The 19,423-nt window shown below is 44.1% G+C and overlaps 1 protein-coding gene across 10 annotated transcripts in view; it reads right to left on the minus strand.

Annotated features, from left to right (window-relative positions):
* ANK3 (ankyrin 3) overlaps nucleotides 1-19,423 on the minus strand; it is a 345,627-nt gene that overhangs the window by 200,877 nt on the left and 125,327 nt on the right. For 2 of the 10 annotated variants that reach the window (XM_058189401.1, XM_058189393.1), the window contains exon 1: nucleotides 16,613-17,155. The exons of 5 other annotated variants lie outside the window; for them this stretch is intronic. In XM_058189401.1, the coding sequence (XP_058045384.1) occupies nucleotides 16,613-16,726 (114 nt within the window). In that variant the 5' untranslated portion in view covers nucleotides 16,727-17,155. Of the gene's footprint in view, nucleotides 1-16,612; nucleotides 17,260-19,423 lie in introns of those variants that run through there. 3 more of the 10 variants (XM_058189400.1, XM_058189391.1, XM_058189396.1) reach the window with 3 other exon arrangements.

Below are 19,423 nucleotides of genomic sequence, written 5' to 3' on the forward strand. Positions count from 1 at the left end.
AGTCAAGGAAATGCTATTTATTTATTTATAATGATATTAGTGCCATTCTTAATGGCAGAATGCTTTGAAGTCAACAGATATAACAGAATAAATCCTAATAAAAATAGCAGGGGGGAAATCATACGTTATCATCTGGGATTGCAGAAAGACACATGTTAGAATACAGTATTCCTGCCCTGGGTAGAGTAAGCCTCTGGTGGCTCAACAGGCTCATGCAGTCTGTTATTAACACAGCTGCTTGCAATTACTGCAAGTTAAAGTCCCACCAGGCCCAAGGTTGACTCAGCCTTCCATCCTTTATAAAGTAGGTAAAATGAGGACCCAGATTGTTGGGGGCAATAAGTTGACTTTGTATATAATATACAAATGGATGAAGACTATTGCTTGACATAGTGTAAGCCGCCCTGAGTCTTCGGAGAAGGGCGGGATATAAATGCAAATTTTAAAAAAAAGAAGTCAGAAAGGCAGGTGTTTTTAAGGCATAGCTGATCTTTGACACTCATCCATACATCCTTTTTTGTATCTTGAAATGCACTGCATATGTCAGAAGAGAAGCAAACCAGCTCAATAGCAACTGAACCCTAAGCTCTATTTAACTGACCACCAACTACAATCAGGAAGAGGAAGGTTCCTAAACAACAATGACATAAATATTAATTAGTTGTCCTTAATATAATTACTCCTTTCCAGAACAGAATTGTTGAAGACTGTATTCAGGATGAATTTGGCATTGGAGGGTATTTCAAGTGCACACAACTTAACTTGAAAAAAGTATCCCCTTGGTTTGATGCTTGAAAATAGAATCTTCACCACATATCTAGAAATGCATCCTAAGTACAGTTTGGATTTCAGCTTTTCGAATTTCAGAATTGCAAAGGAAATAAAGGCTGCCGTCCTTCTGCAAATGCATCTCTAACAATCTGCTGTATTTTCACTCTACAAATTCCTATATTGACCGATGCCAGGAAGACTCAGCAAAGAAAAGGGAAGCATTATCAGACTGTAAACAAAGGATCTGAAAGACGTTTGTATCGCCTAATGTGCACAATGATATGGGGCATTTCAGCCATTCTCCCTTCTGATGAGGCTCTTGAAGCATGAAGGGATCAGATACCAAATGTCTGTCTGAAGTCATAAAGAATGAAGAGCAGTTTTAATTGAGATGACAGGCAGTCTTGGCATCACCATCTTCAACCTTGGCAGAAGGGTAGAGGAATCGCTTCTCCTTTGATTCTCTGGCAGAATTCTTCAGAGTGAAAATGCTAATTCAATGGCATCTTACCGAAAAAAGCAGGAGAGACAGCCCTCCATCTCATCTGCTCCTCCAAAAATAGCCCACCGCTCTACACATCTTTGGGTATGATTGCTGCCATAATGTACCAAAACAGTTTGAGAGCAGACACAGGAGCGTGAGATGAAACCTTTGCTGGTCTCCATTTAGTTGGCCATGAGGATTAAATATGAAATTTAACAGAGAAAAAGAATATACAGATATGGCATCAGCAAGTGCCTGAACTGTTTTTCCTATTTATCTCAGCATTATTATGTGGATAAGCTACCATAATTGTCAACTATCAGGGAAATCGGGAGATTCAGGCAGTTCAAATGAATATAAAGATTTGTCGCAATCTTAGGCTCTCTACAAGAATCTGAGCTACTAACCGTCGAGGGAAATGAATGGGAGTTAAAAAAAGGCATTCAAGGTGGGCTGAACTTGGATCTCTTGTGGGCGCTTAGGGACTCATGGCTAGTAATATGTTTGACCCCTCCCTTGGGCTCAGCCTGTTCATCTCCTACAGTCCTTGGTCCCTTGATCAAGCAAAGGAGGAAAAAGAATTGTGTCTTTTCAATACAAGGGGTCGGTATTGAACTGAGAAGAAATGTTTTTATTCTATGCCATCCACAATCATGAGATAGATATACATAAACATGATGATAGATGATAGAGACAGACAGACAGACAGACAGACAGACAGACAGACAGACAGAAAGACAGACAGACAGACAGACAGACAGATGGTAGATATTTAGAGCAGGGGTCTCCAATCGTGACCACTTTCAGATTTGTGGACTTCAACTCCCAAAGTTCCTCAGCCAGCTTTGCTGGGAGTTGAAGTCCACAAGTCTTAAAGGGACCAAGGTTGGAGACCCCTGATTTAGAGCTTAGAGATGTGTTTTGCAGAAGAAGAAAAAGGTCCAGTAGTTAGAAATCTATAACTAAAGCTGAGAAATATTTTCTCCCAAAATTCTGAGAAATGAGCAGTTGAACAATAAAACTACACAACAAACAAAGAGAACAGAAAATTGGCCACATGATTTTATAAACAAGACCTAACTGACAATGCAAGCAGGCACCAACGTAATGAAGTGACAGGGTGACCCACATTGCAAATGAGGTAACTGTGAACCTGCAGAAAGAAAATAGAGGCGTCCAGTAAGAACTGAGGACGCAGAAACTTCCTGATAATAAAGAAGAAGAAAAAAATGGGTCACCATTTGACAAATAAGAATTGGCACACACCCAGGAAGTTGGATATGAAAACACCCAGCAGAGAGACGAGAAAAGTAGCCAGCTTGTTGAATTGGGAGAAGGAAGAGGTGGAGAAGGAGAAGGGGAAGGGGAAGGAGGAAGAAGAAGAGGAGAAAGAGAAAGAGGAGGAGGAGAAGGAAAGGAGAAGGAGGAGGAAGAGGAAGAGGAGGAGGAGAAGGAGAAGGAGGAAGAGGAGGAGAAGGAGAAGGAGAAGGAGAAGGAGAAGGAGAAGGAGAAGGAGAAGGGGGGAAAGCCAGAAGTGAAAGAAAACCATAGCTGGAAAAAGACATCATAAGCACAGAAGAAATCTAACCCAGGTGGAAAAGTACGGAATGCCTGCAAAACCATGGAGACCTCAAGGAAAAATAATGTCGGAGAGGAATTTGTGTTTTAAAGGCCTGTTATCAATGGACTCATCATCAACAAAATAAATGATTAAGGAGAGGAGGAAGAGGAGGAGAAGGAGAAGGAGAAGGAGAAGGAGAAGGAGAAGGAGAAGGAGAAGGGGGGAAAGCCAGAAGTGAAAGAAAACCATAGCTGGAAAAAGACATCATAAGCACAGAAGAAATCTAACCCAGGTGGAAAAGTACGGAATGCCTGCAAAACCATGGAGACCTCAAGGAAAAATAATGTCGGAGAGGAATTTGTGTTTTAAAGGCCTGTTATCAATGGACTCATCATCAACAAAATAAATGATTAAGGAGAGTGAGGAGAGAAGAAAACAGAAAAACTCAAGCAATGGAAAAGAAACATTGGAGAGATCCTAACAGTAAATAGAAGCAAGCAACAAATGACATCAAGATTATCAATGTTTAATGATTCCAAATCAAACTTCACAGTGATTTCTGACAGTTCTGAGAGCTTCTAATTCAGCTTCTTATTTCAATCTAAATTATTCTAACTGAGATTTCAATCACGTTGTCATACTGGCCACCATCTTCCCTGTCTGCAGACACCCTGAGCTTTTGGAATAAAACGAAAAGGACTGTTATTAACCATAGGACTTACTTCTGAGCAGATATGGATGGGACCCTGTAACTGTCTTGCACAAAACTCAATAATAATAATAATAATAATAATAATAATAATAATAATAATAATAATAATAATAATAATAATTTAATTTATATACCGCCCTTCTCCCGAAGGACTCAGGGCGGTTAACAGCCAAATAAAAACAACAGTCAATAAACACAATACAAATAAAATAATAACTAAAAAACTTATTCAAAATTTGGCCCAAATTTAAAATACAATTAAAACCCTAAAAAACCAATTAAAATTAAAAACCCATAATAACATCTAAAAATTCTATGCCAGTCCTGCGCGAAAAAATAGATACATCTTCAGCTCGCGGCAAAAGGTCCGAAGGTCAAGAAGTTGTCGGAGTCCAGGGGGAAGTTCGTTCCATAGGGTTGGCGCCCCCACAGAGAAGGCCCTTCCCCTGGGGGCCGCCAACCGACATTGCTTGGCTGACGGCACCCTAAGGAGTCCCTCTCTGTGAGAGCGCACGGGTCGGTGGAAGGCAAACGGTGGCAGTAGGCGGTCCCGTAAGTAACCCGATCCTAAGCCATGGAGCGCTTTAAAGGTGGTAACCAACACCTTGAAGTGCACCCGGAAGACCACAGGCAGCCAGTGCAGCTTGCGCAGGATTGGTGTTATATGGGAGCCACGAGCAGCTCCCTCTATCACCCGCGCAGCTGCATTCTGGACCAACTGGAGCCTCCGGGTGCCCTTCAAGGGGAGCCCCATGTAGAGAGCATTGCAGTAGTCCAGGCGAGAGGTAGCAAGAGCATGAGTGACTGTGCATAAGGAATCCCGGTCAAGAAAGGGGCGCAACTGGCGGATCAGGCATACCTGATAAAAAGCTCTCCTGGAGACGGTCGTCAAATGTTCTTCAAAAGACAACTGCCCATCCAGGAGAACGCCTAAGTTGCACTAGTTGCCATATCCCCCAACAACACAGAGAGAAACTGGTTTATATAATATGCCATAAATAATTTATTTGGTTGTGCTGTCACGCAGCACATATTCCATCTCTAAGCCTAAAGCGGGGTGTGCAACATATGGGTTGAAGACTACCAGGCTTTGCTTTAATTTGCTTGCAGTGGTAAGAAAGAGTGAAGGCTGAGATATGCGTTTTGCCCTTAAAAGATCCCCAAATGCAAAGGAAAAAAGAAAAGAAAAAAGATTTAGTTCCACCAGGCTCCAAACGGGTGAAAAGGGTACATCAGCCTCTTAGCATCCTGGCCTTAAAGAGGAAGATCCATCAGAACAAACCGTGAATAACCGTAGCTGAAGTCTTGGCTGCTACCATGAGCGGCATCTTCTCAGCCCAAACCAAAGCGTAACATTCAAACAAGGAAAGCAGTAGTGAAAAATCCTGCCAAGGTGGTCTTGGTTGTTGGTCCCCATGATTAGAAGACTTTAAACAGTTTTAACTTTCTGGTCACTGGTTCTGTGGCTTCACAGTCCACATATGCTGTTTCCATCGTGAAACAGGCAAGTTTCATTAAATAATAATAAAAACACGCTTCAGTGAAGCTCAGTCCTTGGCAACAACAAAGACACATCTACACCGGGTGTTTTGGCAATAACATGGAAGTGATTTGCCATTGTTGCTCAAACTTCCTCGTTTTCAAGGACAAAGCCAGTCAGAAGCTGCCACTGAGTTGTAACAGTTTCTTTCTTTTTCTTTTTTTTTAATTTGATTTTGTCACAACAGTTTCCTAAATGGTTTAGAGATCTGCTTTAGATGATACTTTATCCTTCCAATATCTTTGAAGAATATGAAGGATTTAAAGATACTCCATGTTTTTTTTCCTTAGGCATGGTGCAACAGTGAAAAATAAAATTCTAATTTTATAACAGATAAAAGCAATTAAAGCTGGAGCAATAAGGATTGTTCAAAATGGTAGCCAAGATTTTAGATTTAGCTCTCGAACATTGACTAAAGAAAGCTGTGCCATTTCATACTGCAGTCCTTTGGGGGAGGGGCGGATCTTTAGACAGTTTATATAGCCGCCCATAGTCACTTGGGTGAGATGGATGGCTATATACATTTTTTAAATTAAGAAAGCAAAGTAAGATTCAAATCTGTGCACGCAGTCCCCGAGCAAGACGTAATTACGGCCAATCTTACCTCTCCCAGCACAAAAACACTTCTGAATTTAATAAAGAGTTTTGACAGCAAAATTAGAATAGAATAGAATAGAATTTTTTATTGGCCAAGTGTAATTGGACACACAAGGAATTTGTCTTTGGTGCCTATGCTCTCAGTGTACACAAAAGAAAAGATACCCAAAAAACCAACCTATTTGAGATTTTGTGAACAAGGGAAATTAAACCTCGCTTCTTGTTTGCAAGAATCTACATAAACTGGGCGACGCAGAGAAGAGGCATAAATAAAGGTTCACCTTTGAGACCCTTTTTAAAAAGGAGAGATTCTTTACAAATTTATTGCTTGACTTAATACTTTATTATGCATTTCACACAAAGAGCCCCGGTTGCTGAATGATGGCAGAAGATCTTGTTGGTGTCAGAAAAACTTTCTCTGAGCATTTGGGCTCTCCCTGCTCTCTTGGCTACTGTTGATCAATTATACAAGGGCTCTCCAACCTTGGCAACTTTAAGACTTGTGGACTTCAACTTCCAGAGTTCCTCAGCAAAGCTGGCTGAGGAACTCTAGGAATTGAAGTCCACAAGTCTTAAAGTTGCCAAGGTTGGAGACCCCTGATTTATACAATTCTTTCCACAAAGTCTTTAGTCTTTACCAGGCTTACAGCTCTTCCTGTTTAGAAGAGTCCTCTGAGATAAGCGCATGGTTGAACCAGATGATTTGTGATCCATTTTCCCATCTCCATCGGAAGATCCCCTCTGCGGCTGAAAAAGCACTGAGATGCTTTTTATTGGGTATTGGGTTATGAAATAACAATTGTCTTGGTGAAATTAAACTACTGCTATATTTGGAATGAAGGAGGGTAGGGTAAAAAAGGGGGGTTGAAATATGGGGACTAAACTTGATTTAAAATATAGATTTCAGAATGGGGGGATGGAACAGATTTTTTGATAGATACGTTGCAAATAATAATAATTTTTAAGTGGGAAAAGGAAATATATTGGATGTAATACAATGGGAGGTGAAATTTGAATTATGTTTAAGGATGTACGTAGTCAGAACAGATATCCTGTTCAAAAAAAATGATTTTTTATTTCTTTAAAAAAAATAAAAAACTTTTTTTTTAAAAAAAAGCACTGAGATGCACCCACGGGCTGAAACATTTTTAAGCTCAGATTTGCGGGGGGCCACAAAGATCCAGAACATGGAAGAAAAAAGGTTCGTCTCCATCTCCACAAAGCCAGGACTTTGGCTAGTAGGACCATGGAGAGAAAAATACCATTGCTTTTCTCTGCTTAAAACTTTTATATCCTGCTTCCCAGGAAATATTTCAACATGGTTTGCAAAACAAAATTCAAACTGATTAAACAGCAATGCAGAACAGCTGGCATCAAAGCGATGTGTAAATATTTTATATAATATGCAAGATAAAATGAACAAGGGTAAGCAATAAAACAGTATTAAAACAGCAGGAATATCACAGTGGGCAGCATATCATTTAATGCTATAATAACCCATCTGGGAGGATGAACGTGTCTCTGCCTGCAAGAGAAAGACAGTAAAGATGGGTCCTTTATCCCACCATGGAGCGCCACATCCATCTGGGGGCCACCAATGAAAAGCCTTGCATCTTCTGAGTAGACACTCATTGAGTCTCAGCCTAGGTTGGCGAACCTTTTCGGAACAGAGTGCCAAAACGGGAGCACATGTGTGTGCATGCATTCCGAAAACTGGAACAGCAGCCACCCAGTATGCATGCGCGTGCTGGCTGGCTACTCTTCTGGTTTCTGCCATGCATGCGCACGTGAAGACCAGCTGGCCAGTGTGCATGTGCACACCGGAAATCAGAAGATCATCTTCCTGGTGTGCGTATGTGCACTGGCCGGCTGCTGTTCTGGTTTCTGGTGCTCCCGCGCACATGAAAACCAGCTGGCTAGTGCGTCAGAAACCGGAAGAGCTATGGGCGACGGCTGACGTGCCTGGAGAGATGGCTCTGTGTGCCACTTCCGGGACATGTGTCATAGGTTCACCATCATGGGCCTAGGGGATCTCCCAGAGAAGACCCTCAAAGATGAAGCGTGAAGAACATGACCACAATATGCTATCACCACAACAGTTGATCTTCACTAATGTATCCAAACTGTATTCAAGGATAGCCCCATGGATAATGCATTACAGTAATCTAAACAAATGGTGTCCATGTTATGATTATCAGTGAAGGTCTCTCCATCCAAGCACAGACATATTTAGCGCTGCAAACACAGCCAGTAAAAGGTCCTTGATGCCATAGATCCCGCTTGTGCCCCCAATATTTAAGACAGATCTGGAAGTACCCTAAAGTTACCTGTTGTGCAGTGCGTACATTGATATGGCCACCCAATTGTCAGTCCTCACAGGACACTAACAATCAACAGAAACCCCTGGGCTGACTTAGGGGTGGGACGCATGGGATTGTAGTAATTCTCTTTCTTTCTTGAGTTCAGAACTTTCCACTGCTAGAGCAGCTCAAACTATAGAGCCACTTTGCCATCAGAATGTCTACTCAACACACATTGAGGCGAGCTACCAAGAGAATATATGATGCAAAAAGACCCTGAAACTCTCAGAAAAGTCTGCTGGATAAAAATGGAGAGGAAACAAGAGAGGAACAGCTTTACTTCCAGGAAGGGCTCAGAAAAGTCTTGATAACGAGTCATTTTCAGAATTCAGTCAGATTTGAAACAGGTTTTCCTCCACTTATGTTCTTGCTGTCTTCTTCAAAACTGTCCTAGGCAGTTCCAGTGAAATAATTAGACATTTCTGTTAGTTGCAAAGGAAATAATGCAAGGTATTTCCCTAGTAGATTGCACTCTACCTTCAACTTTTCCTTTCCTTCAGATATATTATTCCTGGAAAGTTCTCTGCGTATCAGACGTCGTGCCTTCACCCCCTTTCTTTTCTCTCCACTCCATGAGCATTAACCACACTCAAGCCATTCTCTTCATCCTTTCCTTCAGACGAAAGTATTACGCTCTATTCAACCAAAGAAACTGCATCCATACATCTGTATCAATTACCCCCTCTGGCTCTGTCTAAAAAATGAAAACTTCAAAACTGAAGGCAACATAGATAAGTAATTCATGTGAAACAAACCAGGTGCAGATTTTTCTTCTAGGTGCTGAACTGTGTTGGCCATTTCACATTACAGGCACCATTTCCACCATCCCAGTTCCTGATGATTTTATAGATCAAATGCTGACAATATAACCAAGAAAGACCTATGTAGTCTTGACCTTCAGGATTAGTTTAATGTTAACAATCCAGTGCCTTTCAACTCCAAATGTGGTAATAATAAAATCATGTCTGAATTAATTAATTCATATTCCAACTTCTAAACTGTAACTCAACAATGCGGCAAGTGAAACTAATTGATCTTTAAAAAATTCTTTGAGGTAACTCAATATATAAGAAAAAATGACTTGTTGCATTTACTTTCTTTTAAGATTTAGAGAAATAAAATTAATTTCATATTTCAGTGGGTTTTCTTCTTGTTATTTCAAAGGTTACATAAATAATGAATATAAACAAATCAGTTCCTCCAACTTCTTATAGAAATGAGTTACAGGCTTAGGAATCACAACTAAGTCTTTCTAAAACTGTTGACAAATTTGGAACTTTGGGACTAGTAACAGCATCACGATCAAGCATTCCAAGCAGGAAATGTTTATTTCAGCTGCCAAGAAACACTCTGAAATCAAATGCAGAGTTTAATTCAACAAAAATTTGTTTTTTTTAAAAAACTCTTTAAGGAGAAGTAAATTGGCCAAAATATCCTACAAGGCTTTGTACTGAAAATAGATTTGCTGGCTATTTTTAAACTCATCTTATTCCATAATACAAGCTATTCGTAGATAAATTGGATAAAAATAATCACTCCAGTATTTTCCAATGTCTCATGCGGAATTAAACTCAAACATTAAACCTGATCCTTCAAAGACCAGGGATCCAACAATTGCCAGGATTTTAATGAAGTGAGAAAATAGTAGAGAAGGAAGTAAGTTCTAAAAATCCTTAATCCAATCAGTGCCTGAAATGAAAATAAATTCCTAATTACGGTCCCCAAAGTGGGAAAAACATTTCCAAAAGATGGTTGTAATTAAGACAGTAAACCTCTCAAAGGATATATCTACTAGATGAAGATCCTTAATAGAACATAAATTCAAATGAAAATAGGAAGATGCTGTAACATATAAATAAACCTTGAAGCAAACTGCATGTTAATGAAATAAAGAACACAAAAAGGCATATACCATATCCATGTAAGTGAGCCAAATATACATGTAAACTAATAGAATCATTCCAGATCAAACAAGCAAGTTGAGTACAAAAATAGAGGAGGAAAAGTATTTCTCCATGTTCATACAACTCCTACCCTCAGAATGATGTTATAGGGCACTGCACACCAGAACAACTAGACACAAGGACAGGTTTTTCCCAAATGCCATCACTCTGCTAAACAATTCCCACAACACAGTCAAATAATTTACTATTACTATTCTTCTCTCCCTTACTAGTATCTATCTCTTTCCACTTATGACTATAACCATGTTGCTTGTATCTTTCAATTTATATTGTTTTCATTTGTCTCCTAGTATGATTTGATAGCTGACTAACAACCTTCACTATCACTAAGTGTTGTATCATTTTATTCTTGATGAATGTGCATTCTGCATTATCAGAAAAACCACAAGTAGAGATTGCAGGTTTCTGGGTTTATAAGACATGCTCTGCAACCCAACAAGACAGACACAGACTTCAGAGGATAATTAGAACTGCAGAAAAAACAATGGCTACCAACCTGCCTTCCATGAAGAACCTATATACTCCACGAGTCAAAAAGAGGGCCGTGAAAATATTTTCAGACTCCTCACATCCTGGACACAAACTGTTTCAACTCCTTCCCTCAAAACGGCGCTATAGAGCACTGCACACCAGAACACTAGACACAAGAACAGTTTTTTCCCGAACGCCATCACTCTGCTAAACAAATAATTCCCTCAACACTGTCAAACTATTCACTAAGTCTGCACTACTATTAATCTTCTCATCATTCCCATCACCCATCTCCTTCCACTTATGACTCTATGACTATAACCTTGTTGCTGGTATCCTTAAGATTTATACTGATATTGATTGTTTCCTGATTGCTTATTTGTACCCTATGACTATCATTAAGTGTTGTACCATATGATTATTGATGAATTCTTTTATGTACACTGAGAGCATATGCACCAAGACAAATTCCTTGTGTGTCCAATCACACTTGGACAATAAAGAATTCTATTCTATTCTATTCTATTCTATTCTATTCTATTCTATTCTATTCTATTCAAACTTGTTGCAAAATTTTCCTAACAACTCCCAAGATCTAAGCAGCAAAGAACAGCAGACGGAACAAACCTCCGAAGAAAGCAAAGAAAAAATGGGAGAAGAAATGAATGCTATTTCTTTTTACTTAGTTAATAGCTGGCGATATTTTCCTTGTTGCCCCAACAGCTAATGTCAAATCTTGTCTTCCAAGAACAAACAAAAAAATGCTGGACTTTCCATCAGGGCCACTACCACTCAAAGAGGCTGCTGGGCCAGGGATAAAGAACTCACAGTATCTCTGCAGCACCCCTCTGCAGCCTCAGGCCCCTTTGGAGTAGGTGGAGGTCATGACCTTCCCTCTTTTGAAGAGCTGGGGGAGAAGGGTGGGATGAAAGGCGGGCCTTCAATCTTGCAGGAGATAAAGGGATCTGCTCCGCCCTTTAAAAGCCTTACAGAAGCCTCCTAGTTATCTTCCCTTTTGAGCAGGGGTCTCCAACCTTGGCAACTTTAAGCCTGGAGGACTTCAACTCCCAGAATACCCCAGCCAGCTTTGCTGGCTGGGGGATTCTGGGAGTTGAAGTCCTCCAGGCTTAAAGTTGCCAAGGTTGGAGACCCCTGCTTTTGAGTGCAGGTTCCCACATGCTGTGCAAACTTTGGGGTGGCCTTCCCTTAACCAAGGTTTCTGCTCCTGATATAGGCTGAAAATAGATCTTGAGATCATTTCAATGGATGCTTTAAGAACTATATTTCTATTAGGGACACGTCGAACTAGGTAGTTCCTTTGCTCTGTCAACCAACAAATGGGGCTTCTCCACGGTGAGTTGGCTGTGGCAAATTGTCCCATTTCGGGCTGCTCTGCTCATCAGTCCAAAGCAGAATATCAAGGTCCTGCATTAATATGGGGCTCTGTGGCTCAGACTGGTAAGACAGTCTGTTATTAACACAGCTGCCTGCAATTACTGCAGGTTCTAGTCCCACCAGGCCCAAGGTTGACTCAGCCTTCCATCCTTTATAAGGTAGGTAAAATGAGGACCCAGATTGTTGGGGGCAATAAGTTGACTTTGTATATAAATATACAAATAGGATGAAGACTATTGCTAACATAGTGTAAGCCGCCCTGAGTCTTCGGAGAAGGGCGGGATATAATTGCAAATTATATATATATATATATATATATATGTGTGTGTGTGTGTGTGTGTGTGTGTGTGTGTGTGTGTGTGTGTGTGTGTAGGTCTTTGGTTGTTCGGGTTTTCTCCCGTGTAAAATTGGAAGTGTCTTGGCGACGTTTCGACGAAGTCTCATTCGTCATCTTCAGGCTTCAGCTTCGTGCTTCTGGGAGCAATGTGTGATCGCAGCTGTTTCTTCCTTTTAACTGCTAGTGGGGGTTTGAACTGATTGGGTGGGAGTTTGGCTGTGCTCTGATTGGCTGGGGTTTTTTTTGTGCTCTGATTGGCTGGGGGTGTGTCCTGTTTGGGTGGGGGCTTGGTTGTGCTCAGTTTAGTCTGTGTTGCAGAGGGACTTGAGCTGGTGAGCTGCATAGCTGCTGTTTGGCTTTGTGGTCGTGCTACATCCTCACAGTGGGTGTCACTCCCACCCAATCAGTTCAAACCCCCACTAGCAGTTAAAAGGAAGAAACAGCTGCGATCACACATTGCTCCCAGAAGCACGAAGCTGAAGCCTGAAGATGACGAATGAGACTTCGTTGAAACGTCGCCAAGACACTTCCAATTTTACACGGGAGAAAACCCGAACAACCAAAGACCTACATACAAACACCCGTGAAAACCTCAGAAAACAAATATATATATATATATATATATATATATATATATATATATATATATATATATATATATATATATATATATATATATATATATATATATATATATATATATATACATTGTAAGCCACCCTGAGTCTTCGGAGAAGGGCGGGGTATAAATGTAAAACAAAACTATATATATATATAGGTCTTTGGTTGTTCGGGTTTTCTCCCGTGTAAAATTGGAAGTGTCGCCAAGACATATATACACATATATACACATACATACACAGACAATCCCCGACTTACAACCGTTGATTTAGTGACCATTCGAAGTTACAATGGAACTGAAAAAAGTGATTTCCAACCGTTGCAGAATCCCTACGGTCACATGATCAAAATTCAGATGCTTAGCAGCTGGTTCATATTTATGACGGTTGCAGTGTCCGGGAGTAACATGATCGCCTTTTGCAACCTTCTAAGAAGCCAAGTCAACGGGGGAAGCCAGATTCACTTAACAACCATGTTACTAAGTTAACAAATGTAAATGATTCGCTTAACAACTACGGCAAGAAAAGTCATCAGATGCGGCAAAACTCACTTAATAAATGTTTCACTTAGCAACTTAAACGTTGGGCTCCAGGACTACCTGTACAGAGGAAAAGTCGATCACCAAAGTAGGCAGTGCTGCATTGCATGCCCTTAATTTAGGATCCGGTTCCCATTATGCACTTTTTGCCCTCGGTGCTCCAACTCCTGAGAACTTGGTTCTTTGTTCTAATAACTGACTGTGGGGTCAAGTGAAAAAGGAAGTGAGGCCAGAAGCCACAAATCCTCCTCTATGCCACAGATTTCCCGCCAGGAATTCTACCTGCTATTCCCCTCTCTGCTTAAAACACAAACCGATGCCAACTTTCTGCTCAAACCATTTGTTCTTATGTTAGTACCACCAGGAGTCTCTGAACAAGACCCGGAACCCTTGGAAATTATCTCTAATAGGTGCTGTTCCCACTGCTCTGGCCTCTCCTGAGGATTAGTGCCCTAGAAGGGAAAGGCCTTGAGGTCAGGGGTCCTGGATGCTCTCAGAGCTTGGTTACTTTCTTGCAGACATCGTTACCCAAACTAGGTAATGTCAGCAGCATTTACCTAGCTGGGTCGTGAACCATCTGCAAGAAAACCACCAAGCTCAGAGAGAACCTAGGGCTCCTCATTTCAACCCTGAACTACAAAACATTCTCCTCGGTTAACTGAAGTCAGCTTTGCAGGTCCAGGCAACAGGTCTGAAATCCAGCTGTTCTACTTCTTGAAAGTCGATCTCTCCTACTCCTGTGCTTTGCCTTTGTGTGGTCAGAAACCCCGCCATCTCCACACTTCTCCCCACAATGTGGCCACTGGAAATTCTCTGGGAACCCAGACGGTGACACCTCCGATGGTTGTCCTGACTGTCCCAGCCTATTGGCTTCTGAGCTGGTCGAACTGGTCGAAGCAGCACAATATTTGCCAAAGCTTGAGCTCCACCCCCCCGAACTGTGAGCCCCTATTTAACTTTTAATAGTACAGGATCCGAAAACAATCAACTTGGCCAGATCCTAAGATGTCAGGAATGAAGAACCGCTTCCTGTAACTCAAGATGGGACTATCTTCTCCCAGGGGCTGCTCTTAAAAGGCGGTGGAAGTTCCTCAGGTCTGTAAATTGAAAGGACCACTCAGACTGATTTAGGTGGCTTCAGACACCCAGTTCTTGCCAATAGGAAAATGGAACTTCCAAGGAGGATTTCTAACATTGTCCAGCATTAGTACAGAGCCAGAACAAGGGAAGTTAGATTGGCTCCTCGCTTGGGAAGCTCGTGAAAAAGGAAGCCTATTGTTTTGAAAAAAATAATAATAATTACCTAATTTACAAAAAGGGAAACCTTTCTTCTGTACTGTCAAAAGCTCCCCAGCACAGGCGATGGGCAGCCTGGCAAATGCAGCAGAGTTAATCCCCATTTTTCCCAGACTAAAGACTCAAGCTCTTTAAATGGTTCCACAGTATTTTGAGCTCAAGTCACCCCACGGCAAAGCAGGGGAAAATAAATATTTCCTGACGACGGTTGGGATCAAAGCTCCGCATGAGGCTTTTCTCCCATAACACAAATATTGAAAGAAGCAAATTGGGCGACATTTATGATGACTGGGTATTTATTTCTGCCTGGGTCCCCAGTGGTTGCCAGGTGATTCCCCTCCAAGGTATCAGGATCTCTAAACAGTCAGCAAAGCACTTGACCTCAACTCTGAACCAAGAGCAGGCATTCCCTGGCCTTCTCTGCTTCTCTATGCCCCCCTCCCTCCAAGAAAGCAGCAGGATCAGACCCAAAGTCATCCTGCTCCTGCTCTAAGGTGCTGCTTACGCCCACTGAAGGATGCATGTAGCTAGTTCCACTGTAATGCATGTGACAATGCAGGTCACCGGGCAGCCCTTTTGGAGCCCTCCGATTGCTTGGAAGAAGGACTTTGCTAAACACAGGCCCCAGCTCCACTTTTCATCCCTCAGAAATCGGAGGCTGGGGAGCAAAGTGAAAGGGCTTGGGGCTGGGGGGGTGGGGGGAAGCAAACCACAATTTACTCCCGCCAGTTCCATCCTTGCACAAAAGGCACAGGGAGCCCTTGAAAAAAGACAGCAGGCGCCTGTCCCTTTAAGAGGATGGGATCTTCAGGGCTTCCATGCGGCAGTCTGCGCCGACCGCAACCCCTCCGTAGCCGGTCCCACTCATGGTCTCCCTGCACTGAGAAGCTTCCCGGCGCTTTCACACGATGCTCGGCCCTGCAGCTTTGCAGAGGCAACGGGTGGGAGGAAGGCAGTCGAGGAACGCGAAGCTGCTCGCAGAGCCGAAGGCCCCCGCCCCCCCCGCCCGCCCGCCCCCGAGAGAATTCGACAGCCATCACGTCCTTTAAAGGCTTCGTTGCTCAGAGCCCACGAGGGGATGATGCACCCCTTGGGGAAACTCACAAGGGCCCCAGGACCCCATTCCTGTCCTCCAGCTACCATCACTGGAGCATTTTAAGACAATTCACAGGCATCTGAGGATGGAGCAATGGAGCTCTGGGCCTTTTCCATGCTTATGGAAGCCTCTCAAAGGGCGAGCTGAAACAAAGCCCCTTCGTGAAGGAGGTGGGGGGGGGCATCCAAGGGGCTGATGGAGAAGGGGAGGGGAGGGCCTTCCAGGTTCAGCAGCTTCCCAGGCAGGGAAGGGGCAACTCAGCATCCTTTCTTTCCCTCCTGGGGCTCAGCCATCCCTTCTCCACCGTTAGCACGAGGCCAAGCTGACAAAAGAAAGTTGGTCAACACAATTGGGTCAGAAAGCACCTCCTCCCAAAGGAAAACCAACCCCCGTGAGAAACAAACCGGACCACCTTTCCTGGTAGTCCTTCCCCAATCTCAGCATTCCCAAAGCCCGCACTCCGCCACCCACCAAACCCCCCCAGTCCACCTTTCCTCTTCTCTGCCGAGATCTAGGCAGATGCGATTTATCTAACCTGTAAAACTCCCCTTCCTCCCCTGCTTTTGCCCTGCGCTTCGAACCGGGTCGCCTTGCAATCTGCTGAAACAAAATACACACACACACGGGCAGCCAGATCCGTTGTCACAGCACTTCAAGCACAATCTAACTTCAAAGCAGCCCAATTTGCCTTTCCAAGCCTTTCCCCAGGCCCAGAGTTAGGGCTCGGGGACATGTCGCAGCCTTCCTCTTCTTCCTCTTCTTCTTCCTCCATCACAAGTTCCCTGCATCAAAGCTCTCTGACATTTCACGCTGCAGTGGGAGCAAAGTGAAACAAAAGGCGTCCACGGGAAGATTTTGCCAAGACAAACCTTTTTCTTCCTATCCTTGGACCTCTTCCTGTGCTTCCTCTTTTTCTCATTCTCCTCTTCGGGGTTAAGTTCTAAATCTCGGTTCTTCTTGAGCTGCGACGCCGCGTGAGCCATAATGCATTAAGGACCCTTCTCAGAACAATCCTCCCTCGGAAGAAAAGAGCGGGGGAAATCCTCCGGGCCCCCACAGCCGAGCCCAGGGACGAAGAAGGCGCCGGCCAGAGGCAGGGAGACCATCCAGGAGCCCGCGGTCCGGGGGAGGCGGGCGGACCCTTCCAAGCTCAGCCTCGGAGAGCCCTCCCTGCACCTGAGCCTGGAGAAAAGAGGGCAGCCATTCTAAAGCGTGGAGCCCCGTGAGGAAGACGGCGGGGACGGGCAGAGCAGGGTTAAGGAGGCTGGGTGCCGTGCCACCGGCTGGAAGTGCCGAAGTGCCGCCTCCGGAGGGGGTAGGCTGCAACCCATGGCTCTCCCCGGAGGGACGCAGAGCAGCCCCCGCTCTCCCGCCCGGCTGCTCCTCAGTAATCCTCAGGTCCGCTTCCGAAATCCGCCCCTCGGAGCATCCTGGACGCTACTGCTCGACGCTCCCTCGCCCAGGTTTGCGGGCTGAGCTCTTTAAGCCAGGAGGAAATGGAGCAGCTCCTAACTCTGGATCCACTGCTGGCAGTGGCAATAAATAAAGAAATAAGGGAGGAGGTGGGAGAGAGAGAAATTTACCATGGAGACCCTAAACTGCTGCCTGGTGGAAGAAACAATGCCTGCATTGCTGGATCAACAGTGCCTCCTTTATGCTGAGTGTTCAGTCTTGCTGCAGGGACCACAGAAAACCTTGTTGTCGTCCCCTGTTCCAGCACATGCTGATTACAACACAGCTCTGGAGGAGGCTGGAGATGCCATCATGCAGGCATCAAAGAAGCAGCCCATGCCTGGCCATTTTCTCCTCCAGGATCAAAGGAGGGGATGGGGGAGGGGAAGCGGAGAGGGGTCGTTCACTTCTCCAACAGGCGAAACCAGCCCCCTTCCCACCCCACCCAGGGTGCAGAGGGAGGTTTTTATGTCACCTTGTTATTTTTTGCTCTCTGAGTCCTCAGCAACTGCAGCTTTTGAATATTCATTAGGGGAGGTAAACCAGGATTGGTATGGTAGGCCTGCAGGGGCATTTTCCACCCCCACCCCAACCCACTCCACCCCCCCACCCCCCCAGGGCTTAGAGCAAACCTCCCTTCAATGGCACCCACCCCCTTCCCAGGCTCCCAGCTCCACGCCTCTGCGCCTAGGAGGCAGGCAGAGATTATTTCAGGACCATTTCTCCTTGTCAAATGGAGAGGATTGCTTCCCATCAGATCTAGTGGAAGAAGCCCTCCCTATAGCAGTGCTGGAATCCCAGCTCTGGGACAAAAGGCATTGTGATTTCCCCTGGGGTCCATTCATGTCAGTGTGTGTCTGTGTGTGTGCGCACACACGCAAGTGAGAGAGAAAGATTGTCCCATTCCCCCCCCCCAATCAAAGCAGATGTCCCTCTTCCAGATTTCTGTTTCAATCAGCTGAAGGAGCTATGACCCACTTCTTAGCCTCCCTTCCCAGCGCAATGCAGGTACTTTGCCTATACCCTTCTCCTGGGTGCTGAGGGGTGTGTGCGAAGGACTGGTGTCTGTGTGCATGTGTGTCAATTCTTGGGTTGCAGAAACCCCTGGGTTCCATTCAGGCTTTCCGGTGACCTTCAGGGAGCCCCAGAATTACACAGTACTTTTGCACAGTTTTCTCATCTTTCTTTGTAAAAGGTACAACCTACTCCAAGTAGTCCTAAGCTTCCAGCATCCTCTAAGCAAGGAATGGGGATAAAATCAGAATAAAACATGCAGAAGTAGTTTTACAAAAGAACGCAGCCAGGATAATATTATCAACTGCAGAGACTCAAAACACCTTTCATCATCTCAAAAACTGTCGTGCAATTAGAGCTTCACGTATTGGAGGAGCCCAATTTGTTAGGATTAAGGACACACCTCCCCCCCCATTGGGCTGTTTAGTTATATAGTACTGCAGGCTGCAGCCCAGAGGAAGGGCAAGAAAGGGGAGTGCAAAACATGGCAGATTCTGGGAGGAGGAAAGTTAATCAAAGGGGAGCCAATGGTATCGGTCACATCAAACTCCCAAGTGGTGCTTCACTGCAAAGGAAAATCAACGGAAGATTTCTCTCAAAGCTGCTTCGGTCTCCTGGCTTGTAACAATGAAAGAACCCCCCCCTCCAAACACACACACACACACACACACACACAGAGAGAGAGAGAGAGAGAGAGAGAGAGAGAGAGAGAGAGAGAGAGAGAGAGAGAGACCTTGTTTCTCCTCCCTTTGCTTTGGAGCCCCTTCAGCCTTTCTTCACCAAGTGCAAGGGAGGACCAGAGGGATGTCCTCTTCAGAGAACAGGATGGGAAAGGACCAAGAGGAGCTTGCTTCATCTGGCTCTTCCCTTTAGTGAAATGGACCCCACCACTTTGGTGGATCAGCTACTTCAAGAGACAAACCAAATGCTGAAAACAGAGCAGATTCGGGGGTTTTTTGTCCTGGTACAGCAGGGGCTGAGATCTTATGGCCTGAATCTAATGCATCCCTCAGCATTTTTCAACCAATATTTCAGGGATGTGGCAAAAGCTATCTGTTGTCTTCCAGCAATCTTCTGGGCCAGGAGGAATGGAGAGTATCATGCCTATCAGAAAGAAAGAAAAGGGGTCCTTGGGGAGGGGGAGATTGGTAGCTCACTGACTTTTTGCACTAACCCTCTGCCTGTTTGTCCTATGTATAAACACTGTTCCCAGT

This window comes from Ahaetulla prasina, chromosome 6, assembly GCF_028640845.1.
Source record: "Ahaetulla prasina isolate Xishuangbanna chromosome 6, ASM2864084v1, whole genome shotgun sequence".
Classification (NCBI taxonomy): domain Eukaryota; kingdom Metazoa; phylum Chordata; class Lepidosauria; order Squamata; family Colubridae; genus Ahaetulla; species Ahaetulla prasina.